This window comes from Cynocephalus volans, chromosome 3 (genome assembly GCF_027409185.1).
Source record: "Cynocephalus volans isolate mCynVol1 chromosome 3, mCynVol1.pri, whole genome shotgun sequence".
Classification (NCBI taxonomy): domain Eukaryota; kingdom Metazoa; phylum Chordata; class Mammalia; order Dermoptera; family Cynocephalidae; genus Cynocephalus; species Cynocephalus volans.
Genome location: NC_084462.1, coordinates 16,182,686 through 16,209,179, shown reverse-complemented (window position 1 = coordinate 16,209,179; position 26,494 = coordinate 16,182,686). Strand labels below are relative to the sequence as shown.

At 42.1% G+C, this 26,494-nt stretch overlaps 1 protein-coding gene across 2 annotated transcripts; it reads left to right on the top strand.

Annotated features, from left to right (window-relative positions):
- The first annotated feature begins 1,685 nt into the window (after positions 1–1,685).
- Positions 1,686–12,637, top strand: ZFAND2A (zinc finger AN1-type containing 2A). Of its 2 annotated transcripts, XM_063090716.1 has the most exons (6): positions 1,686–1,903; positions 3,291–3,384; positions 3,839–3,933; positions 5,734–5,865; positions 9,343–9,494; positions 10,797–12,637. In XM_063090716.1, exons 2-6 carry the CDS (start codon positions 3,330–3,332, stop codon positions 10,801–10,803), a joined length of 441 nt encoding a protein of 146 aa, XP_062946786.1. In that variant the 5' UTR covers positions 1,686–1,903; positions 3,291–3,329; the 3' UTR covers positions 10,804–12,637. The 2 variants fall into 2 exon arrangements, with proteins under 2 accessions (XP_062946786.1, XP_062946787.1); XM_063090717.1 differs by lacking the exon at positions 10,797–12,637 and having other exon boundaries at positions 1,688–1,903; positions 9,343–9,690.
- The last annotated feature ends 13,857 nt before the right edge of the window (positions 12,638–26,494 follow it).

The window sequence follows — 26,494 nt, the reverse complement described above, 5'->3', positions numbered from 1 at the left end:
TCACAAATCCTTCACACTCAGGTCTTTGAGCTAGGAAACTGGACAAAACGGTCCCTGGAGCCTTCGTTGAAGAAGAAATAGTCTTTATTCAGCACACACTACACTATGAACTAGGCAGTACAAAAAGAAACTCAGAAACTCAACTGCTACCAGCAAAGTCCAAAGAAAAACAAACTGAGCAGCTCCCAGCAGAGTAAACATGCCCTATTGTTAGACACGAGTTCTCTGCTGCCAGCCTGCTTCATAAACTGCAGAACACACAACAGCTGCAAAACTAAAAGATACATTGGCTCACACGCGCACTAACTCCACCCACACAACTTGTTTACAAGAAATGTGCTGCTCCACCCCCCCAACCAGACCTGAGCAAGGGAGCCTGATTGAATTATTGTATTTTCCCCACACTACCACTAAAATTTATTTGTAACCCCAAAATCAATACTTATGGTGAGCTTTTGAGGCCAGTTTCCCTTATGTGCAGAGTGGTGAAAATCTTAACTTGCCAAGTCACACATTTCCACTTGAGATTGAACACAACGATGCCCTCCTCATTGTTTAGGACACCTTCCTCCCTGTTTCAGCTCTTATTCTGTAAACACATATCCTTTTCACAGCCTACTCAAGACCATGCTTTTTGCATTTCTGTGCTTTTGGTTGGCGGTTTTGCCATTTAGATGCCTCCCGACCTAGCACTCAAGTGCTGTCTAGTCTGATTGCAAGCAGGCTGGGATGTGCCTCACGAAGAAAATACCCGTAAGATGATCTACGGTCAGGCATGAGTTATAGCGCTGTTGAACATGAACCCAATGTTAATGACTCAACAATATACATTAAACGAGGTGTCCTTAAAGAGAAAAGCACATGAAACAACGTTAACGATTGCTTGACGAAAATGTTTTGACCAGAGGCACCAGTGAAGAGAATCGACTGTGTGCCTACACATTTGTAGAGGGATCAGGGTGCAATGGACCAAAATAAGTGAAATGTTAAATTGGGGAACCTAGGTGATAGAGACATAAAAATTTTGGGTACTACTCCCGCAGTTCTTATGTAACTTTTAAATTACTTCAAAATACATTCTTTTTTAAAATACAGGCTTTCTGTGACCTCCAGGATAACCTTAGATGTGCAGTCACTCGGCCTGCCTCCTCCGGGCCTTGGCCTCCCTCTGCGCGCCCCCTGTTCCTAGGGCCCTGTCGCCCCTCACTGCCTGGCAAGCGGCCACCCCCGGCCTCCCTCCACGGGAGGGGCCGCTTACCCTCCCGCGACACCCGGCCGCGGCCCAGCCCAGGCTTGCGGCTGCTTCGTCTCTCATAGACCGATAAGGCCACATGAGTCAGGGTAGCTCGGGGCGCACCCACGGCCTCCCGGCCTCTCCCGTCCTGACTCAGGGGCGCGAGCCTCGCGACCGCCCGGATGCACCTGCGCGAAACCGCCTCAGCGTGACTCAGCGTGATCTAGAGTGACTCAGCGGCCCGTGCGCCGCCTGCGCGAAGCCGCCGGACTATTCGAGAAAGAAAGCGGAGGGGCTAGGAGTGGGCGGGCCGACTGGGTCTAGGTGGGGCGGGATTGGCTGAGTGTCCGGTGACGTCTTCGGGGCGCGCCGGACCCACTGAGCAGTGGCGAGGGAGGTATCGCCGAGCTTGTGGGTGACGTAATCGGGGCGCGCCAGGAATGCCCGGGCTACTGACGGGGAAACTGAATAAATGGCCGCCGGTACTGGGCGGCGTGATGTCGCTCTCTGCCGTAGGTGTGGGTGGGCCTCGGACGCCGTACGAGTTCTGGTGTCGTCGTTCTCTCTGCTTCGCTCCCCCGGGTTGACCAGGAAGAGGGACACTCACTTTTTCGTGTCCGCCGCCTTCCGCTGGTCCACTCGGCTGCTCGGATCCCTGACAGGAGCCAGGTACGGGATCGGGAGTGGATCTGGTTTACCCGGGGTCCGGGCCTCCTGCCGGCCCAGGAGCGCAGGGGGCGTAGTGCCGAGGTCAGACGGGGTCGTAAGCCCTCCAGCAGAGTGACAGCCTCGCAGCTGCATGCATTTCTTCTCTGTTGGTCCCCGGCCTGTACGGACGAGGCGTCATTGTCACAGCAGAGTAACCCCCGCACCCCCCAAGGTCAGGCGTCCTCAGACCGCTGCTGTGCTGTTAAGAACAAGATCTTCGGAATTGACATCAGTTTCTGGTCAGTTCCTTGAACAGACATTTCGGAACGCTTGTTCTGTGTCGTGCACTGTGCTAGGTTCTTCTGGTAAACGATGGACAAACCCCACACGGTCCCCGCACTCGGTGGAGCTGAAAGCTGAATTAGTGATGGGAAAGAAATTATAGGATCTTTTAAAAGTAGAGTGTGTGTAACTTAAAATGGGGGCTGGTGAGGGTGTTGATAAAGACCTTTCTGAGAAAATGATATATTAAACTGAGGCCTGAGGGGGTGAGTAGATGTTAGCTGAGACAGGAGTATTCCAGGCATAGAGGACAGCCTACGAGAGAGCTCCAGGAGAGTGAAGAAAGCTGATAGAAAGATCCGGAAAAGGCCCTGGGGACCTGAATTCTGGGAGGGACGAGAGGTTTGGTGGATGCCAGATCACGGATGGGATCTTGCAAGCCCTGCTATGGACCTTAATTCTCTCTCAAGTGCAGTGCAGTAGCTTCACTAGTTGTCTACCTGTATTCCGTGGTGAGTTAATTGCTTGTGCGTCTGCCTTATCAATTCCAGACTGATGTCATTAAGGAATAAGTTCAAAGTAATACTCAATGCATAAGGGAATTAAAGAGAGAGGCAAGGGGCAGAGTTAAATCTCCTCTGGGTAGTGTACTCAACTAATGTGATTTAACACCTAGTAACAAAGTTTTGTTTATGTCAACAAACATATTCCATAGGTGAAATTGTGACTTAAAATTCACCAAGATTGTAATTTTCACTGGCAGCTGTGTAAATTGAACATGGGAAGCCCCTATCAGTATGAATTGAAGTATGGTTTAGTGAAAACCTGAATTTGGGGTGAGCTTCATAAACTAGGAATTAAAAGGACTGAAAAGCAATTTGTCTTTCCTGATGGGGTCGCTTCTGAATGACTGAGACCTGGTATTTGTGTTAAAACTCCCATTTTTCTCTTTGCTGAAAGATAGCAAGAATTTGTAATGCTTTAGTCTTGTGCAGGGGCCCAGGATGACCTGGACATTTAATGCTCCCTAAAGAGCGTGTTTACTTTCATTAGCTGTAAATTGTAAATCCTGGTGACTAAATTAGGGCAGTCATTGCTTTCTGCCTAACTATTCTAATTCTTGTAGGTGATATTTAACTCTGCCATCTTGAACACTGTTTTCATAATGGAGTTTCCTGATTTGGGGAAGCATTGTTCAGAAAAAACTTGCAAGCAGCTAGGTAAGCACTTTTAAGAGAATATGAATAGACAATGGTATTTCGTTGGGGAGAACTGGCTGTTATATTAAGTAGCTGATAACTCTCTGTGTCTTGGCCTTTCTGGGTTCTCAATATTGGGAAGCTGGCATAAAGAGCAAGTTCTGGTCAACATTGTTATTTAGCATCCACCCAAGGCCAGATACTAGGTGGCTGCCAGGATTAAGAGGATACAAGTCTGCTTAAATGCTTGTGATGTACATGAAATGGGATCTCTCTTGAAAAGACAGCTTTATAGATTCTTAAATGTTGTTTGGTATTATGAAATTCATGACCCCAAAGTTGCTTTCTCTGTGTAATACCTTGAGGATATATTTGTCTCATACTCACAAAGCACTCAGTATAGGTAAATATCTGCCTAGCATAATCTATAATTCTTTTGTTCTAGTCTTTAAAACACTTTACTGGTTTTTTTTAGATTTTCTTCCACTGAAATGTGATGTATGTCAACAAGATTTCTGTAAAGATCATTATACATATGCTGCACATAAATGTCCCTTTGCATTCAAGAAGGTAATTCATCTTACTTTGTTCAGAAGGTTCTAATCTTCATTGTCTAAAGCTGCACTGTCCAGTATAGTAGACACTAGCCACATACGGCTATTTAAATTACTGAATTTAACTCAAGTCCAGTAGCCACATACCAAGTGTTTAATAACCACATGTGGCCAAGGACCACTGTATTGGACAGCGCACATATGAAGCATTTGTACCATTGCAGAAAGTTCTGTTGGACAGCACAGCTCTGAAGTAATTGAGATCTGTTTTGTTTTTTAATGTGGATCGGAACCCTTGTCCTTGGTGTTATAACACTATGTTCTAACCAACTGAGCTAACCTGCCAGCCCCTAAAGCAACTGAGATATTATTTTCAGAGACTTGTGGAATCAGATTCTTGTTGTAACCTAACCTTCAAAGCTTACTTTTACATGTTAAAATACTTAGTTCCTTTGATCCATTACACCAAGGAAAAATATAGCTATATCTTTATGGGGTGAAAGAAGTGTTTTAATCCTTGGTGTGGAATCGAATCAGGAAGGTATTAAAGGTGCATATATATTTGGGTAACTTTGCAGCCTTGATGTCATATTTAAGTGATTAAAGTAGTACACAATAGAAACAGAAAGGTGACTTTACAAAAACTCACTTGCGTAAGTCCAAAGGTTAAAGTCTTTTGTTATTGACTTTTCAGATGGCTTCTAGCCCATAGTCACTTGTTTCTGGGTGGCCCACAGATTAGTGAACTCTGCTACTTCACCGTGGTGGCAGTTAGAAATGTGGATGACTTAGCATGCTTTGATCAGTGTTGGACAGGGTCTGACCCTCCAGTCTTTTCTAGGTCATTGTGGTGGGGCAAGGGAGGCTGACTCACATTCACCATATTTACCAAGCACTGATGACTAGGTCAAACTATCCAGTTTATTTGTCAGCTGGATCTTCCCATGTCCCTACATGGGGAGGAGTTTGGCTAGAGATCATTTCATAATTCTTTATTTCTTAATTTGGCAGACTTGCCAACTGAGGGAGTACCTGGTGACTCTTCCAGCACAACTCACAGACAATAGGCCCCCATAATTCTGTGATTACCTGCCACCTAAATTCGGTGATTACCTGCCACCTATTTGATATCAGCTGCCACCTCAGTTTTTTCATTGACTGTCCCCCTTGGTTCCTGTTCTGGTTCAGAGGTTTTTTTAAACCATTTTGGGCATTCAGCTGCAGGTACTCCAGTCACTCCCTCCAGAGCCCCCACAGTCTTGGGCTTGGAAACAGCAATGGTTGTTACGTACCTGAGAACTCAGCCTCGGTGTGTGCTCCCTTGTGCACTGATAAGTGACTCTCTCCCAGCATGTAAAAGCCACAAGAGGATCAGAGAGGCTGTTGGCAATTGAAGTGACGTGAGGGATCTTCATGGTTAGTTGTTTTCTTCTATCATCTGCACTCTGGAGGTATTTCGGTGGGTTCTCTTCCCACCTGGACAGTGCTGGACAGACAGCCCCACTTTCCTGATATGGCCCTTGGTTGATTTCACCAGCTTCCTTCTTTGGCTTCCTTTTGCTCAGTCTTAAGGTCACTTCTACAGTTGGTTGATAGTCCGTTATATTTAAATTCCACTAGATTCCACTTGAGGCAACTTACCCTCAAGTTCCAGAGATGCCTTACTGTTAATCCATAATACTAACAGTGCTTTGTTCTCATGAGTGGTCGAAATATCAGTTTTTGTACTCTATTTGGGTTTAAGTGCACTGTACTATTCTACCTTTTTGTGAGTTTTGGCAAATTTCAAATATCATCTTATGTTTATTATTTCTAGGATGTTCAGGTCCCGGTATGCCCGCTTTGTAACATCCCCATCCCAATAAAAAAGGGAGAGATACCAGATGTGGTGGTTGGTGAGCACATTGACAGAGACTGTAAATATCATCCTGGGAAGAATAAAGAGAAGGTAAGGACTGATTCTGTGTCTGTTCTGTGATCTGTGAATATTGATTTATCCTTGGGGTGGGGGGAAGGTCTTTTATCGATTGGTCTTGATACTTTCTGTACAAAGTAAAACCCTAATGATATATTGACATTTTCTTGTGTTGTGAATGGCATGAGCTTTTAGTTATATAAACATATTCTCTAAATATTAGGAGTCCTGGGTGAGTCTTCTTTCTTTGCAGGAATTTATCAGTTTTTCTCTTAAGATTGAGAATTAGTGTAGTTTTCTATTTGTTTTCTAAGCTGCTCTTAGGAAAATGTAAGAGGATATAAAACTCAGACATTCAGTTTTCTTGTTTTGGTAGTGCCAGTACATTTATTAAAGTTATATATGTTTTCAATCGGAGTAAAGCATATTAGGAAAAACAGGCCTCTGTTCCCCATAGGCAACCGCCTTTAGCTTTTAGCCAGTCTCATTTGTGATAGCTACTTTTTCTCCAAATGTGTGTATTGTTGCATCCTGAGTTTGTTTTGTAAACCCTTTGGTTGTAAGCACTACCTATTTACAATGTATGCTGAGAATTTAGCTCCTGTCCCTCATTCTAACACTCATGCACACATTCTCTTCCCAGCCCCATCTTCCCCGTGGAGCTGGACTGTGCATTTGGATGGGTGTCCCAAGCCTCTGTCACTTTGAGGGCAATAGCCTGGAGATTCCCTTTGCCTTTCAATGGATCTGAGTTTCCTGTGTTTCTCTTAAAATAGAATCAAGTTTCTCATATTCTGTGTTTTTCTTTTTCTTAGTTCATTCCTTTATTTTGGTGGAAGCACATCCTCTGGTTGCTTCCTGGGAGGGAGACTGGGAGATAAACCAAGATCATGCATTTCTCAAGGTCTTTATTCTCCACTTCTACTTGATGAGTTGCCTGGGTTTAGCATCCTAGCTTTGAAATCATCCCTAGGATGTTGGAAGGCATTGGTTCATTTTCTCGTTTCTACTCTTGGTTTAGAGAATTCCCAAGCCATCCTGTCCTTGGTCCTCTGTGGAACCAGTTCTCCCAGTAGCTTGGAGTATCTTTTTGTCCCAGAGTTGGAAGCTTCATATCAGACATTTCTGGTGTAGGTCGATCTTCTGTGTGCTTAGCACACTGGACCTTCCTTGGTTCTGGAACGTCCGCTTGCATTTCTTTGGCTTCTTCTGCTCTTTTCTCTGTCCTGTCTAGATTCCCTCTTCTGTCTAGATTCCTAGTACTCCCAGGCACTAGAGCCTGGGACAAGTTTCCTCTCCTTCCTGTAGGTCTGTCCCCAGGTTGCTTTTCCTTACTCCTCCTCACATGCCTGATCTGGAGGTAGCTGCTCATTAAGTGCAGAGTGGACTCTGGCCTTTGCTGTGCGTCATCTGCCCAGTCCACTCATTCAGAAAGCCCCTGAAGTTCATGTCTTTAGGTCCTCCTTTTGGGCTAATTGGATTCCCAGAGAAGACATTCTGTCCTCCTGCCTGGAGCGTGCGCTTCTGGCTCCAAGTTCTGGGAGTCAGGCAAAAAGAGCAGCCAGAGATCTTTGTAGCTCACGAACTCGTCACTGTCTTCCATGGCCCCTTCTGACTTCGAGATGGTACTCCTGACCACTCCTGTGCTCCCCAGGCCAGCAATCTCGGTCTGGCCCTGTCCAGAGCATAAGCACCAGTCTCTGCTGGCGATGAGTAGAGATCTTTGGGTCTTTTTCTTAAACAGACTTGTGGCCATTTCTCCTGTGGTAATCCCACTCCACCCTGAGTTTTTAGTACCAATTTCTGAGGTTTTGAGGTTTTGTTTCATAAATAGGGTTACTTCTTGACTTTCCTACCAGCTTACAATTTGACTTTCTCTTGCCTGACACGTTCATTACTATTTGCCATGTGTTTTTTTAGTTTCTAAAATCTTGTATCTGTTTTCTTTTTATTCTTTGCCCTTGTGGGTTTATCCTTTTTCAGAAAACCTGTTTTCTGTCACTTCTGTGGTATTTCAGGAGGGGGCAGAACCAATACATGTGTTCAGATCTCCCTCCTTAACCAGACGTCTGAGGAGACTCGCGTCAGCTCTCCCTCTGTAGATTGCATGTCCCTGTCTGTCTTTTCCCCTGGGATTGCAGTTTCAGAGCCTTCCCCAGGGCTGCTTCCTGGTTCTGGTCTGGGCCAGCTCTGCAACTCACACTCCCTGTGGGCCCTACTGGTCTATTTGGGTTGTTCTTTCTAAGGCTAGTTGCTTTTTCAGATGCAGGGTCCCTCTCTTGTCCTGTTGCTCTCTAGAATAAGCATATGGACACTTTTGGATTTTTAAAGAGCTTTTCTTTAGGGAATTGGCTTTTTTCAAGTTTAAATCAGTTTCTAGTCATAGATCTGTTTTGTAGGTGTCAGCTATCTTAGTCAATCTGTTACATTAAATACTTTACAATTACATTACCATAAGTAAATGTGAAGGCCCATTAACTGTTTTTTTTTTTTTCTTTCTTTCTTATGCAAGCAAAGTAGCATTGGACCATTACCTTTTACTTTCTGTTTTCAACCTCAAACATGACAGAGTAAAATCTGTATTCCTTAGTACTACATGAAAACCCTTTTGTGTAGCAGCTTACTCCAATCCCCCTTTCTAGTCCTATTTATTTCTACTCTACTGTTGCTGTGCACCCAGACCCTCTGCCCTCCAAGCCCTCTGGAAGTCAAGAGTGCAGCTCTACCTGGCAAGGTCCCCCTCCTTCTTGGCACAACGCAGAATTGCCACCTAGGTCCTTCCCCCTCCTGTCCTACCCCTGGTGTAGGTGTGCCCTCCTTCGTACTCTTAGCGCACTTTGTTCCTGCCTCTGTAGCAGACACTTTTGGTGTTCTGCTTGCACCCCCGTGTTCCTGCACTTTGCAGGTGCACATGTTCCTGCTGCATGGTTACTCATGATGGCCATGCCTGTCTCTGCCAGAGGCCTGCCCTCAGGCTGCTGGACACTCTCCCCCCTTCACTTACCTTCTTACATTCACAAAGAGTTGGAGGTGCCTGGAAATCTATATCACCTGCTCCCCCTCCCAAAAAACTCAATGACTATTGGATGTGGGAGACGTAGATATTCTAGCTCCCTTGTCCCTGATGGGGACAACCTCCACTGTCCCCAGAGCTCCCCAGAGTTACCCTGTCTGGGGCTATACTTGTCACACCCTTGCTTGGCCTCCTTCCTTTCCAGGTGCCCCTGCTCCCCTGTTGTCTTTTTCTTTTTTGTCTTTCTGGGGACACCTCCAGTCCATCTTCACATGAATCCCCAGTTTAAATGCTGCCTTTGTATTTTACCACTTGTTAAAACTTGCCTGTCTCCTTAATTAATGTTTGTCTCTTTACCTGACACTAAGATGTTTGAATGAAACCCTGACATCTTCATGCTCTGTAGCTAAGAACTGTTTTTAGCTTAAATGTGAATGGTCTTATTGGGGGACTATTAAAGAATTGCTTATTTAAACACTGAAGTAACTCTTTTTCAGGTTTTTACATACCAGTGCTCAAAAGAGGGATGTAAGAAGAAAGAGATGCTACAGGTGCCTTGTGTCCAGTGTCATGGAAATTTCTGTATTCAGCACAGACATCCTCTGGACCACAGCTGCAAACATGATAGCCGCCCCACCAGCAAATCCGGGTGAGAAGAGACTCTTAGCTACAACCAAGCTGTCTTAAAACATTCAGTATAACATATAACATTCAATATAACACCCAGCCTAAATTCTAAGGTGGGAAATGGAACAACTTTGAGCGTTGTTGCATACTAAGTTGTTGATCTTAAATATTTGCTGTAGGAGTTGGGGTGAATATAATAAAATTGATTCTGAATTAAAGTTGGATTCTAGTTGTATTAGTTTCCTGTGGCTGTCATAAGAAAATACTACAAACTGGGTGTCTTAAACAACAGAAATTTGTTCTTTCACAATATGGAGGCTAAAATCCGAGATCAAGGTGTTGGCAGGGTTGGCTCATTCTGAGGGCTGGGAAAGAGAATCTGCTCCGTGTCTCTTTCCTAGCTTCTCATGGTTTGCTGGCAGTCTTTGGTTTTACTTGACTTGTAGGTACATCACCCCAATCTCTGCCTTCATCTTCAGGCATTCTCCCTGTGTGTGTGTCTGTCTGAACTTTTCTTTTTTATAAGGACACAAGTCCTGTAGGCCCACCCTAATGAACTCTTCTTAACTTTACCTCTTCAAAGAACCTATTTCCAAATAAGGTCACATTTGGAGGTACTGGGGGTTAGGAATTTATCATCTCTTTTTTGGGGGGTGCAAGTCAACTCATAACACTAATACCTTTGTCAAATCAGTAGAAATATCTGCCTAAAGTTGCTGTTGAATAAAAATGGAAGCCTAAGTTACTTTTTAACTACATTTGATTGTTTCTCATGTTGTCCATACCTGAACCAAGCTCAGGGTTAACTGCCTAATTGTATAAACCTATATGGGCTTTCTTGGTAAGTGCATGAAGTGGGTGAATGACTACTGATCTGACCTTTCTACAGAGGTGTTCAGCAACAAGAGCTTCTGAATCTAAGCCATCAGGAGCTTTGAACACCTTGTCTTCCAGTTGGCTGGCCAAACGATTCAGGTATTAGTTCAAATGGCATGTGTAAATATAGTTACATTTATATTGGGCGCAGCAGCTCTTTGTCTCAGTAGGGAATATTGAAAAGTCATTGCAATGCAGTTAATTACTAACCACATGCGGTGACAAGCTCCAGTGGTATATAACATCATCATAAGGAAAGGTGATATGGGACTTGAACCCCAACTTATAAATGCAGTTCATTCCAGCACAAGGTCTAATCAAGTAGTAACATTTTATAGTTGATTTCTGAAATACCTTATTTGGCCTCCAAGGTCTTTTTATACAATCAACCACTTCTTAGGTAATCGAGACAAATCTAAAAAAATCCGTTCTTTTTGTTCTCTTTTAGGTGGTAAGAAAAGAGATGACATCACTTTATCTGTTATTCAAGCTGGCACATTGGCTTACTTTTGTGTATTATTTTAACTTTGTAGATAACATTTATGCTCTAGTACTTTCATAGTTCTCGTGGCAAACGGTCTGAATCTTTATTGAAACTTTTAATAAAATATACAAGTTCTTTGGCAAAATCAGAAGGATATTAAGTGATATTCCAAGGTAGGTTAAGTTACTACAACAATGAAATAAAATAAAGTGGCTTAAAGAGCAAAGGATCCAAGTGAGTAAGCCAAATTGCAGGACAGCCCTGTCTTGGGCTGAGTCAGTCAAGGAACTGGTCTTCTGGAACTTTCTATCACTTAAACCGTATAACTGACTGTAGCTCAATCTTTACCATGTGGCTTCTGTAATGATGTGGCCTTCTGATCAAAGGGAAGGAGGAAGGACCTCTACCCGCCTTGTCCTCCACTCACGTTCCCTGAGAGAACACAGCCATGTGACCATTTCTGACTTCAGGGGTCTGGTATTCCCTTCTATGAAGGAAGAACATTTGTTTTGGTGCACTGCTAGTTGCTGACCCTGCCACAGCCGACTTCTTAAACACAATTTTCAGTAACAAGCTAGTCAGTTAGACATCCTAATCTGTACATGGACAACACTGAGAAGAAATCACAATGCCAGCTGTTCAAGACAAAGCTCTGTCTGGTGTTGAAGTTATATAAACTTCCAGAAGTAACTTAAAACTATAATAGCAGAAAGAGGGCTTCCTTGACTACTGGAGGTTATGGGGGTCTGGGTATTAATAGTTTTGAAGAGCAGAATGCCCAAACAGAAGTGGGTGGGGTGAAGGATAAACAGGTGTGTGGTCCACAGTCATTCACAGGTTAGATGATGAACAAGTATACCCTTCACAGCCTGATGCTGTTTTTTCTGCTGGCCATGACTTCATGCAGTGAGAACATGTAGTTCATTATAATGTGTATATCAGCATTAGATTTGTACTGGCAGCCTTGATACATGTTGATAGCACTCATTTCCTGGGATCTTGGGTGTCAGGAAATAAGGTGAAACAAAATGCCATCCGAGTTCAGTCCTGATAGTCAAGGATTACCTTCTAGTAATCCAAACATCCCATTGAGACAGTTTACTGCACCTGGATTAATAAAAATCCAAACAGTTACTCGTTTTTCTGGTTCCATACTTTCAAAATATAACGGGGCAGGGTTTGTATTCAGTTTGCATTCTGTAAATAGGTGATCAAAACTATTTCTTCATTGTCTTATTTAATGGTATTCTAGGCCAGTGGTTCTCAAGCTTTAGCATGCATCAGAACACCTCTAGGACTCCTTAAAACAGAGTGCTGGGCCCCCCTCTCAGAGTTTCTGATTCTGTGGACTGGGGTAGACTCTGAGAATTTGCACTAAGAGCAAGTTCCTAGGTGATGCTGGTGCTGCTGGCCTGGGGACCCCACTTGGACAAACCACTTTTCTGTATCTCCACTGTCCAATATGGCAGCCACTAGCCATATATGCTATGGAGCACTTGAAATGTAGCCAGTACAACTGAATTTTTATTTAAGTTTAAAAACTAATAGTTCATTTATCAGAGAACTTTATGTAAGGAACTTAGGTATGTAAGTCTATTTTGTCAAGTGTAAATTTTGTTAAATCTAAATACAGATCAGATGTTTCTGATGAATATTCAGTGTCCAAATTGAGATGTTTCCAAATTGAGAATCAAAAGCACTGGGCTTTGAGGACAATAAAAAAGTAATAAAATATCATTGTTAAAAATATTTACATGCTGAAATAATATTTTGGTTGTGATGGATTAATAAAACATTAAAATTAATGTCACCTGTTTTTGTTTTGTTTTACTCTGGCTACTTGACATTTTTAAATTAGGCAGGTGGCTTCCGGTATATTGTATAGCGTTGTTCTAGAGCATCCAGACTAAAGGACAAACAGCATTACCCACATTTTGTCAGAAAGGAGGATTGTCAATTTATTAGTTTGTTCATTTTTCTGTCTTCAGATTTGATTGGAATATTTAAATGTAATACTTAAGAGCTTTCTGAGAAGCTCAAATCAGTTAATATTTTTCTTTAAGCACTGTTAATAAACATTCAAATAGCTCAAAAGGGTCTGAGTTAGGAAAGTAAAAGTCTCCTGCTATGCACTGCCCAGAGCTAAGTCCCTATACTGTGTCTTTTGCATCCAGAAATTTCTGTGTATTAACAAGACCATGTCTTTACAGATACTAAGGTCATACTCTACCTACTGCCCTACCTGCTTTTTTCCTCTTACTGCACCGTGAACATCTCTGATAGTATAGTTCTCATTCACAACAACTGCACAGTGTTCAAGTATATAGGATATGTTGTAATTTTTCTGCCAGTCTGCTATTGATGTACACTTAGTAATGTCCTAGTTGGCACTGCTGTGCTGAAGAGAATGCATAGTTTAAATTTTAGAAGGTGCCAAGTTGCTATCTACAAATTAATACCAAATTCCTCTCCATCATCTTCCCCACACCTTCATCAACTGTGTTTTTATTGGTTTAATTTTTCACCAGATAGGAATCTGGTGAAAACATGTCACTTTACTTTAAATTAGTACATCTTTAACAAATGGAGTTGAGGGGCTGGCTGGTTAGCTTAGTTGGTTAGAACTCAATGTTATAATACCGATGTCAAGGGTTCAGATCCCCATACCGGCCAGCCACCACAAAAAAAAAAAAAAAAAAGTTGAGCATCTTTTTCTAATAATTGACCATTTGAAGAGTAGGCTAAGGAAGTCGGCTGGTGAAGGAGCTATCGAGCTGCTCACAGTGGGGTATAAGTCCATATGTGGCAGTATGCCAAGAGATAGGGGAAACCACGGGTGTATTTTAAATTTTGATAGGAAGTGCCAATATTAATAGTAGAAAGTTTGGAGAATTCTTAGTGTTTAAAGTTTGCATGCATTTTTGGGAAAAGACTTAGCAGTAAGTTGTGCTCTGTCAGTGTGTTCAAGGTAGGAAGGGGCTCACTTTCTTTAGCTATTGGGGTGCTTCAGTGGAAATGTTTGAGAAGCACTAGGTGGTAGGAGATGCTTTGAAGTTACAAGATCTGGGATTAAGTTAGGTCTTGGCCATTTGATGAGTCATCTTGAGCAAGTTGTGTAACCTGTTGGCCTTAGTTTCTTTACCTGCAAGTGGTAGCCAGCAGATTGAGCATGAACGGTGCTCTGTTTAACATGCCACAGGGCCGAGCCCGTGGTGCACTCGGGAGAGTACGGCGCTGGGAGCGCAGCGACGCTCCCGCCGCAGGTTCGAATCCTATATAGGAATGGCCGGTGCACTCACTGGCTGAGTGCCGGTCACGAAAAAAAAGACAAAAAAAAAAAAAAACAGATGCCACACATGGTGTCTCATTCGATGTATCCCTGGTGGTTGAGCATTTCCTCCAGGGTCGTTGGAGAAGCACAGTTTGAAAGTCACAGAATGAACCTGAAGCATTGCTGATGGGGGAAATCCAGGTGTTCACATGGTTTGTCCTGCAGCATCACTGCAAGTTGTGATCAGCTGTGGCCCTAGAGTGAGTGTCAAAGCCAACCTTTTGAGGTTGTTGACCTTGTCTTTTCAGGAACAGTTTTGGTTCTGTAGCTGATGTGGTCAGTTCTCTCCCTGGGTAGAATAGACTAGTCATCAGGTGCATGAAGTCTTTCATCTTAACCACCAGAGAACCATGCCATGGGAGTGGCATCTTTCCCTGCTTTGGTTGCTTTCCTTTTTCCTGAATTGAGCTTTGGCTGGCACAACCAGTCTATTTCTGGGTTAGGCCCCAAGCCAGGCTGTCATTCCTGGTGTCCATTGTCCAGTGGATAGCCTGGAAGGACGGGTCTCTATTTGCCATTCTGGTGTGCAGGCTGCAGTATCATATGTTTTCACAAGATGTCACCAAAGGCCTTTGAATCAGGGAGAGGGTGGCCAGTATCCTGGTGAGAAATTAGGTACAGTAGCACAGGAAGAGCAGATATAACCAGACCATCAATCCTAACTCAGTTTCTATAGGTTAACAATGTTAAAAGGGATTGGAGATTTTTTTTTTTCCTTTTTTTCTTTTGTTTTGGCAGCTGGCCGATACTGGGATCTGAACTCGTGACCTTGGTGTTAGAAGGCTGCCTCTAACCAACAGAGATAACTAGCCCCAGGGGGGATATTTCTTAAAGTATTTTTAATTAACCTCCTGTGTTACTGTGAAGCTTTGTATTTGGTCTTCATCCCCATCTCTTGACATAAAATTCCTAAAATCCTTAGAATCTCCAAAATTCTGAGTCTTTTCGTATGCTAATAATGGCTGGGAGCCCCTAGGTAGCTTCAGGATGGGGGCTGGTCACAGAAAAGACCAAAGTGGGACTTTTAGTCCCACCCCCCAACCTCCAGGAGGGGAGAGGGGCTGAAGATTAAGTAGATCACAAGTGGCTAGTGATTTAATCAGTCATGCCTGTGAAATGAAGCCTCCACAAAAACCCAAGAGAACTGGGTTCAGAGAGCTTCCAGATAGTTGAACATGTAGAGGTTCCTGCAGGGTTGCATGCCCGGGGAGGGCACAGAAGCTCCATTCTCCTTCCCCCATACCTCACCCTATGCATCTCTTCATCTGTGTCCTTTGTAATATCATTTGTAATAAACCAGTAAACATAAGTACATGTTTCCCTGAATTCTGTGAGCAGCTCAAGCAAACTAATAGAACCCAAGGAAGGGGTTGTGGGAACCCAGAGTAATAGCTGATTGGTCAGAAGTTCCAGAGGTCTAGACTTGCAATTGACATCTGAAGTGGTGGTCGTGGGGCAGTCTTGGGGACTGAGTCTTCAACCTGTGGGATCTGCCAGTAACTCCAGGTAGATAGTGTTAGGATGAAATTGGAGAATCAGCTGGTGTCAGCTGGAGAATTGCTTGCTTGCTTGCTTGCTTGCTTGCTTGCTAGTAGAGAGAAATCCCCACCCACCTTCCAAATTCATTATTTGCAATAAGCTTAAGACCAAACTCGAAATGTTTTCCTGAAATAGGTCAGTGGCTGAAATATTCTTAGTTTTCCAAGTTTTAAGCTTGAGAATCAGGATCTTGGGGAACGTGGTGAGAGGGAAACTAGTCTGACTTCTCTGTTTGGTCCTATGTGAACTTTTCCCAGATAAATGTTGATTGCTTTATTTTGCTGAAATGATTTAAAAATTTATAATCACAGTTTGTTATATAAGGTGAATAAAGCAAAGAGGAGAGTGTTTAGGCCGTGGTACTAGTTAAATGTTGTTTAGAGAGGGTGTTTGCTGTTTATTTTTTCTTTCTCTTGTTTGAATACGTCATCCTTTGGTTTCTCCCTCCCTTTCATTAGGACTTTGGGGTGGGAGGTGGGGACGCTACTAACATCCACACTTGAAGGCTACTACATACACTCCTGAGCTACACTATGAGATCTTCTTAGAATACATTAAAAGCTAAGGTTTTCTTGCAATAAATGCTACAAAAGATACCTTTTTAAATGGTCTTTTTTAAAAAAAACAGGGCTGGATAAAAAAGAATGAAATTCTGACATTTGCAGCAACATGGATGAGTCTGGAGAAAAGTATGATAAGTGAAATAAGCCAGACAAAGAAAGAGAAATACCACATGTTCTCACTCATAACTGGCTGGGAGGGAGGGAAGAAGGAAGGAAGGGAAGAAGGAAAGAAAGAAAGAAAAGACCACAACAATAAGTTGAACTTTCAGAAAGAGAGAACAAACCTAAGGATACTAGAGATGCGGGGGGAGGGAGGGAGTGGGTTTGGGAAGTGATAGGTCCAGTAAAGGGCATAAAGAAATATCACGATTTGTAAGAACGAGTATGCTAATAATAAATAAATAATAATAATAATAATAAACCAGGGCTGGCCAGTTAGCTCATTTGATTAGAGCACGGTGTTATAAAACCAAAGTAAAGGGTTTGGATCCAGCCAGTCTCCAAAAATAATAATAATAATAAATAAATAACCATACCAATAGCAGAGCAGCTGTTTAATTTTACATTATGAAGGTTTCAGTCTCAACTAAACTAAAGCTATTTGGTTTTACATAAACATTCCCAGGAGAATAAGAGCAATTAGAAGGGTTACTGTTTCTATAGCAATCAGGTAGAAAGGTTATGGAATCCTAGGGAAAAGGTAAAATTAATCTCATTAAACTACCAGTGTTAACGTGTGTACATGGTGCTGCGTTGTGGAACCACTTGCACATACAATTATTGGCCTGTCGTTTGGCTGAGAGTTTACTTCCTTATCTGCTTCTTCTGTGTTGCCTGTGCATTGTCAACCACAAAACTGTTTCTAGATGTGGCAGGTACCTTTGGCTCTTTGGTCTGTTGAAGCCAAGTTCACCTTTCACCCACACCCCCCATGTTGCATGCCCAGGTCTAATGGAGAAAGGTAAATCTTGGAAGTTTGTCTAAAACGGTGGTTCTCAAACTTGTGCAGATGTCAGAAACCCAACCAGTCTTGGTATTCTGTGGTGTACCAAGAAACACAGCTGAACTAAATGCTACAATAAGTTTAGTATTCCGGCAAAATGAGGTATGTCATATACTGGAATCTGGTATGAGAAAACAATAACAAACATCAGAGGTTTAAGATAAAGTTTGTAGGAGGAAAGATAAGTGGAGAAAATTGTATCACTTTAATTTTTGCTGTAAATTAGAAAAGCCAGCTTTATTCAGTTTGAGGGCCAGAGATCCTTGGGAGATGTCAGGAGAATTTTGCAAGAATTGGGCTTTACTGGCAATGCTTCAAGTTCTTATTAAAACAGCTAGTAATATGGGAAAATTATCATGATTACTGATGTTTACTTATTTAAATTATAAGCTTAGAGCAGGATCATTTGTGATTTGATTTTTATAGTTCTCAAAAGAGTCGTAAAGTCTATTTAAATATTCATTTGCTCATAAAAGTATAAACTCCATCATGGTAAAGATAACCAGAATGGTGCCATTACATATAAAACTGCTTATTATGTAGCCGAAAGAATGATTTTGTGATCATTAATAGAAATATAGCAAAAAATATTCTATGATCTCCTGTTTTGAACATCATGAGTTATTTCTATAGCTGATTATATCATTTGCAGTTATGAAAACAGGTGTCAGGCTTCCATTTGGCAAATATGAAGAGTATCTACAAGACCTCCAGGTGGTTGTGGAAACCTTGGAGGAATTTTGGTAATTCAAACATTGTGCCCTCTTGAGAATCAAAAGCAAAATGGGGCTGGCCACTTAGCTCAGTTGGTTAGAGTACAGTGTTACAACACCAAGGTCAAGGGTTCAGATCCCTTTACTGGCCAGCTGCTAAGGAAAAAAAAAGCAAAATGAAAATTACAGTGATCTGATCCACATTTTACAGTGATCATTCTGGCTGCCGTGCAAGGTGGAGAATGGGTTAAAGGGGCCAGGCCTTGAGTGACCTTGTGAGAGGTTACAGAGTCCTTAACAGACAGTGGCAGGACAGATGGAAAGCAGTGAATTCATCCGAGATCTGCTGCTAAGAACAGGATGTGCAGGTGAGGGACAGAGAGGAATGAGGATGGCACCCACCTTTTCTTGGGACCACTTACTGGGAGAAAGAAGAAGGGGAGGGGCATGATGAGAAAAAGAACAGTTGTGGAAGGAAAAATGAGGAGTCCAACTGTGAACATATGTTTGAGGTTTTTATGAGACTACTGTGTAGAGAAACCAAGAAAGCAAGTGAATAAGCAAGTCTGGAATCCAGTGCGAGAGGTCTAGGCTAGAGATAGAATTCAAGAGTCATTAACATATAGTTAGATTGAAAGCCATTGTAGCATGAAATCATGGAGAGAGAGAGGGAGGGAGACACATTCAGACAGAGAGACAGAAAGAGAAGGAAGTAGTAGAATTGAGCCCAAGACTGACTTCTAGGGAATATGAACACTGAGGAAAAAGGAAAATGAGGATTTAGCATCTCAGATTTCAATAACATAGTGTTCAATAAAGTAGGGAGTGAGTGATACTTCCTTAAGATCATAAAATGTACATACCTCCTCAGACAATAAAAGAATGTAGTTAAGGTAGTAAAATATAAAGCTAACACACAGGAATCGATAGCCTTCATTTCCATAAACAATCAGAAGAGAAAATGGAAGAGAAAAATCCCACTTACAATGGCAATAAAGATAAAATACTTAGGAATATACTTAAGATATGCAAGACCTATTCTGAATAAAACTTTAAAACACTCATCAAAGGGTTAGCTCAGTTGTTTAGAGCATGGTGCTGATAGCACCAAGGTCCTGGGTTCAATCCCTATATCAGTCAGCCACAGAAACAAAAAACAAAAGCCACTCATAAAAGACACAAAAGTAGACATGAATCAATGGAAAGACTGTGCTTGTTCTTGGAATACTCAACATCATGAAGATGTCTGTTTTCCCTAAATTAATTTATACATCTAAGATGATCCCAATAAAAACATCAGCAGGCTTGTTTCTGGAACTAGGTAAGTCGATATTCAAGTTCATTTAGAAAACTAAACATGAAAGAATAGCAAAAGAAATACTGAAAAAAGAGCTGAGGTTGCGGGGAACGAGCCCTACTTTGTATTATAGCATACTATAAAATCTCTGTAATTAAAACTGTGTTATACTGGCACATGAATAGACTGACTTATAGACTAGAAGAGACAATTCAGAAACAGACCCAAGTATATATGGAAAAGTTGTATCTCAAATCACCAAGGCAAAGATGGATTTTTAAAAAATTGGTATTGGGATAACTGTATAGCTGTTTAGAAAAAGATGAAATTGGATCTATATCTTACATCACACACAGTAAAGGATTCAGATGAGAGATCTGAATGTAAAAAATGAAGCTAGGCAAGTGCTGGAAGAAAACATGGGTGAGTTTCTCTACAACCTGGGTATGGGGAAACGTTTTCTTGCTATGATTTGAAAGTCAGATGCAATGAAGGAAATGACTGTTAAGTTATGCTAGGGAGTAATGAAGAATATTTGCATGGCAAAGAACATCATAGACAAGATCAAAGGACAAACTTGGAGAAGGTATTTGCAACATACACATAAATTAAGGTTGAGATGGCTAATGTATCTTTAGAAAGTAATGAACTTAGATATTGAGGGGGGGAAGATCAGAAACCTGATAGGAAGATGGGTGAAAGACATGAACTGAAGGGTATAGAAGGATGACCCTTGGATATGTGAAGAGATGTTCAACTTCACTCATAGTAGTAAAGATGCAAACTAAAGCCACATTGAGATGCCATTTCTCAGATTAGCAAAAATCCAAACATGGACAATATACTCTGTTGGGAAGACTGTGAGGAGTACTTCCACATTTTTAACATACTCTGTTGGGAATACTTCCATATACTGCTGGTGGGATTGCAAAATGACATAACTTTTATGGAGAATTTGGCAATATCTAGCAAAGTTAATATATATTTAGTAACCCTACTTTTAGCAATCTACCCTGAAGATACTCCACCAGCAATACGAAAGTACATATTCACAAGATTACTCGTTGCAGCATTTTTTTTTTTTTATAATTGGAGAATTGGAGAGGATCTAAATGCCCATACATACAGAGTGGTTATATGAGCTGTGGTAAAGCCACACAATGGAGTACCACAAAGCTGTGAAAAAGAATGAAGGTGTTGGGCCGGCCCGTGGCTCACTCGGGAGAGTGTGGTGCTGAGAACACCAAGGCCCCGGGTTCGGATCCCATATACGGATGGCCGGTTCGCTCACTGGCTGAGCGTGGTGCTCACAACACCAAGTCAAGGGTTAAGATCCCCTTACCGGTCATCTTTAAAAAAAAAAAAAGAATGAAGGTGTCTGTAAACTCTTGGAAAATTTCTAGGGTATGTTGTTGGCTTAAAAGAGCATGGTGCGGAAGAGGGTGTAGGATGCTGCCTTTTGGGTAAGAAAGCAGCAGCAGCAAGTATTCATACAAGGGTACTTCAAAAAGCTTGTGGAAAAATAGAATCAAAAGATAATATAAATCTTTCCATGAATTTTTTGAAGTACCCTCATATATCTGTTTATTTTTGCTAGAAAAAACACAGAGGATAAATCAGAAACTGATGTAATCAGTTGCCTGCGCAGGGTGGGATGAGTGGGAAGGACTCTTCTCTGAATATACCTTTTTGTATAATTTTAACGTTTGGAGCAATCCTAGTGTTTTACATTTTCAACAATATTAAATTAACACGGATGACCATGATGGTGGGGTAGGGGGTTGGGGGAGGAGTCCTAAATTGAAGACAAATGAACATAACTGTCTCTCAAATGAGTAACATAACCACATTAAAGGGGGAACAAACAAACTTTTCTTTTTATTATGGTAAAATACACATAACGTAAAATTCACCCATTTAAACCACCCATTTAAAATGAACAATTCAGTGTCATTTAGTATATTCATGATGTTGTGTAACCACCACCTCTATCTAGTTCCAGAACATTTTCATCACTCCAAAAGGAAACGCTGGACCCACTATGCACTCCTCATTCTCCCGTCCTCCCAGCACCTCCCCAACCATTAATCTGCTTTTTGTCTCTTTGGATTGAGCTATTCTGGATATATTACATACATGGAATCATACAACAGGTGGCCTATTGTGTCTGGCTTCTTTCACCTAGCATAATGTTTCCAAAGTTCATCCATGCTGTAGCATGTGTCAATACTTCATTCATTTTTATGACTGAATAATATTCCATTGTATGGAGATACCACACTTCGTTGATCCGTTCATCACTTGTTGGACATTTGCGTTGTTTCCACCTTTTAGTTATTGTGAATAGTACTGCTGTGAACATTCGTGAACAAGTTTTTTGTTTGATACCTGTTTTCCATTCTTTGGGGTATATATCTAAGAATGGAATTGCTGGGTTATATGGTAATTCTAAGTTTAACTTATTGAAGAACCACCACAGCAGCGGAACAAGTGTACGTTCCCACTAGCAATGTTTTAGGATTCCAATTTCTCCATATTGTGGCCAATTTTTTTTTTCTTGTTTTTTCTTTTTAATGGCATCCTACTGGGTGTGAAGTGGTATCTCATTGTGACTTTGATTTGCATTTTCCTTATGACTAATGACATTGAGCATCTAATCATGTGCTTGTTGGCTATTTTGCTTTTCTTCTTTGGAGAAATGTCTATTCAAGTCCTTTGCCCATTTTTAAATTGGGCTATTTGTTTTTTGGTTGTTGAGTTGTAAGAGTTCTTTATATGTTCTGGATACCAGAACCGTATCAAATAAATTATTTGCAAATATTTTCTCCGATTCTGTGAATTGTTTTTTCACTTTCTTGATGGCATCCTTTGATGTGCAAATGTGTTTACCTTTGATAAGTCCAGTTTATCTATTTTTTGTTGTTGTTGCATGTACTTCTGGTGCCATATCTAAGAAACCATTGCCAAATCCAGGGTCATGAAGATTTACACCTATGTTTTCTTCTATGAGTTTTATATTTTAACTTCTAATTTAGGTCTTTGATCCATTTTGAGTTAATTTTTGTATATGGTGTGTTAGGATTCCAACTTCATTCTTTTATATGTGGATGCTCAGTTGTCCCAGCACCATTCCTATATCCTTTTGCTATGTCTGTGTCTTTTTATTGTTGTGAGTACTTTCTTACTGACTGGCCTAACAAGATATTCCAGGCCCATCTTGTATTGTCCCTGCCACAGCCCTGGAATCAGCAATTTCTCCAAGGAGCCCTGGTTCATTTTAATGGGGGATGATATTTAGAAACCACTTACTAGGTGATAGGCGTGCTCAGTTCTACTGTAATGTTACTGATTTTAGGCCCATTCAGCATTTCCAAAAACAAAAATGAAAAAAAATTTATTTTTCTATACTCATTCAAAGAGGTGACTTTTTGAGGCTTGACATGATAGTGACCTTCAGCAAATAAAGTGGAGCTGTCAGAACTGCCCTGATAGCATATGCAGGAAGGGATCAGGATGCATGGAGAGGTGGGCAGGTAAGAATACTTTTGTTACAAGAGACCAGAATACCCACCAGCTGACTGTGTTCCCTGGGAGGGCTCTAGGGCCCTGCCTTTCACTAAAGCTATAAGGGATGAGGGGAGCTCAGCATTGTCGATAAGCTCAGTGGTAGCTGACCTCTGTAGGCCAGTGTTGACAATAGGAGATACTGCCATAGACCCGAGCTCCAGAGTGTCAAGTGGGGCAGTTAAATTTTGGAATAGCAGAGGCTGGGTGGTGCAAGTTACCATCAGAGGCAGAAAGGATGAGATTATCATAACAGGCAGCAAGGCCAGAGTGGCAAGCTAGAGACAAGGTCCACAGGGACCTGTGGCAGTGGCTAATAAACTGTGAGGTTTCCAGGGGCGATCACAGGCAACCAGCAAGAGTACTGCTGGATTTGCATAATTAAAACAGATCAAGAGCTGATGAGCAAAAGGTTGTTGTTAGCCACCACCAGAGGGAATCACAGTCCCGTGGGGAGTTTGCAGGCTGAGTTCATTCTTAGGCCTAGAACCCATCCACTGAAATGGAGTCTGGGTCCCCTTAAGGAAGGATCCTGTCATGCCACAGCACATATATAAAATAAATTTGAGGGTACTTTAAAAAGTTCGTAGAAAAATAGGATTAAAAGGGAGTATGAATCTATGAACTTTTTGAAGACTCCTTGTATTCTCCCAGTCCCTCCTCCCAGGAACTGATGGCCCAGAAAGGCAATACCCAGAACTTTTGCAGGCTGTTGGATACAGGGTTTGAGTTGACACTCATACCAGGAGTTCTGAAACACTGATACCAGGGGTCCTGGCTCCCTTACTAGACTGGGCCTGACAGTGGCCAGGTAATAATTGGAGTCCTGGTCCAAGTTTGTCTCACAGTGGGTCCAATGGGCCCACAGACTTCCCCTGTCCCTAAGTGCAAATTGAGATGGGTATACCTAAGAGCTAGCAGAAAACTGTTAGATCTTTGGTCCATGGAGGAAGAGCCACTGTGGTAGAACAGTCCAAGTGGAAGCCACTAAAACTGCCCTCCTAGCCAGGAGAGCACAGTAGAAACAGTGCCTCATCCTAGGCAGAATTGTAGAGATGAGTGCCCCGCTCAAATACTGAAAGGATGCATGATTCCCAGATGGATTGTGGTCAATGATGGTAAATGCTGTCACTAGCTAGGTGGCTGCCCTTAATCACAGCTGTAGTGTCTCTGCTCAAACAAATCAACACAGCCTTTGGCACCTGGTGTATAGCTATTGATCTATCCTCACCGAAAGAGAATTGGAAACCCTTTGTATTCACAGGGGAGGGGCGGCAGTTCACATGTATTGTCTTGTCTAGGGGCTGTGTTAACTCTCCTGCTCCTTGTCACAGTCTGAACGGACAGTGTCTAAAGGGGCATTGGATGTTTTGACATTCCAGTGATCCACTGTATTGATGGCCTCATGCTAATCAGACCTGGTGAATCACAAATGGCAAGTCATCTGGATGCCCTGGTAAGACCTGTGTATGTCAGAGAGTAGAATATAAACCCCTAAGCTTCAGGGATTGGCCACACAAGTGAAGTTTCTAGCTGTCCGGTGGTCCGGGCATGCCGCAACTTCCCCTATAATGCCAAGACCCTGTTATTACACCTTTCACCCTGGAGGTAGGCAGCCTCTCAGATGGTCCCAGTGATGCTCTCCTCCTGGTATCTATGCTCTTTTGGAATCCCTTCCCCTTGAGTGTGAGCAGACTTTCTGATGCACTTCCAGTGAAGAGAATATGGCAAGCGTGATGTCACTTCTGAGGTTAGGTTACCGAGAGACTGCGACTTCCACCTTGAGTGTGCCCCTCTTGTTCACTCTCTCGGAGGGAAGCCAGCTGCCATGGTGTGAGCTACCTTATGATGGGGCCTATGTGGCAAGGAACTGGACTTTGGTCAACAGACAGAGAGGGCCTGAGGCCCTCAGATCAATGACCTTCGAGGAATGAATCTTTCTGGTATCCATGTGGGTGAGCTTAGGAGTGGACCATTCCAGATAAGCCTTCGAATGAAATCACCCTGGCAGACACCTTGACAACAATTCTGTGACAAACCTTGAGGCAGAAGCACAAAGCTAACCCATGCTCATATTCCTGACCCACAGAGAATATGAGATAATAAATGTTCGTTCTTTTTTTAGGCTGCTATATTTTGGGTTAGTTATGCAGAAATAGAAAATAAATACAATCTTCTGCCACTAAAAAGAGTCCTACTTCCCTTTCTTGGCCTCTTTAGATTTTGGAGGCAGCATATATTATATTTAATATGGTCACCAAGCATTTATTAAGTAACTTAGAAGTGTGCTTCTGAGTTTCAAGCAGAGCCCAAAGCAAGAGAAGGCTCTGCAGCAGGTTCAGTTTGCAGTACAAGCTGTTCTGCACTTGGGCCATATAACTTGGAAGACCAGATAGTGCTAGAGATGTACATGGTAGATAAGACTCTGTGTATTATCTTTGGCAAATCCCAATAAGAGAGTCACAGCGCAGGCCCCTAAGGGTCTGGAGTAAAACCATGCCCTCTGCTACAGAGGATTACACATTATGTTAAGAAGTTCCTGATGTGCTACTGGGCCCTGTACAGACTGAGCACCTCAGCACTGCACAGCACGTTGGTATGTGACTGGAGCTGTCCATCATGAGCTGGACATTTTCAGATCCATGAAGTTATAATGTTGGGTCAGTGTGTTAGCAACCCACTGTATGATGAAAATGGTATATTGTTTTTACTGATTTTCTATCATGTTGTCTCCTTGTATACATAGCTATTTTTTCTTTTTTTCTTTTTCTTTTGTGGCTGGCCAGTATGGGATTTGAACACCATGCTCTTAACCAACTGAGCTAACTGGCCAGCTCCTGCATAGCTATTTTCTATGGAGTGCTGGACATAATATATGAGCAATAGTAATTTGGAGCTTAGGATATTATCATCATCTAGAAATAATTTACCTTTTCTTAGCTGGCTAGTGGCACAGCAATAAATCCTGAATCACCGGAATGCAATTTCAGAAATTGAGGTGAATTTAATGTGGTTTTCATGAAGTCCCTGCAAGGGCTGGTCTATTTCTGGTTCATATTCACTCCTTCAGTGTAGCCTTTCAGGGTCTCAACCCAAAGATGAGGAATTTACAAGAACCCTTTCCCCTTAGCAGCCCTGGACTTTGGGCCCCCAACCCACAAAACTGTCAAAATCTCTGTTCAAGTTCTCAGTTTTTCAGCTGCCTCTTCCAGAACTAACCCCTGAGTGAAAATGGCCTTAAATGTCGGGCTTGCCACTCTGGGTTTCCTTTTTCTTCTGTTAATTGGCTCCATAATATTTTACTGCTAAATTAGCATTCTGATGTCATATGCCATAAAACAGATTTTTTTAATGGTTATATTTTGACCAGGTTTTTTTTAGTTGTTCTCAATAGGGAGGCTGATGTGAATTACCTACTAGTACAATACCGGAGCTAAAAAAAAAATAAGCAAAACTAAACATATGAATATATTTATATTATTCTTATGTTATATATTCCTTGACCTTATGAATGGATGAAAACTGTTTTTTTCAGAGTTGTACTGTGGTGGTGATGGTGGCTGGAAGCCAGCACAGCTGTTTGAAAACTGAATTTCCAACTAAAGTTGGACATGCTAATACCTGTGGCCCAGCAATCTGAGTACGTGCCTTA

Excerpts from the sequence above, each read along its gene's own strand:
- ZFAND2A (XM_063090716.1), top strand. The coding sequence starts at position 3,330 with ATGGAGTTTCCTGATTTGGGGAAGCATTGTTCAGAAAAAACTTGCAAG. Across the intron at positions 3,385-3,838 it reads AAAAACTTGCAAGCAGCTAG|ATTTTCTTCCACTGAAATGT; the intron begins GTAAGCACTTTT and ends GGTTTTTTTTAG. Across the intron at positions 5,866-9,342 it reads CTGGGAAGAATAAAGAGAAG|GTTTTTACATACCAGTGCTC; the intron begins GTAAGGACTGAT and ends ACTCTTTTTCAG.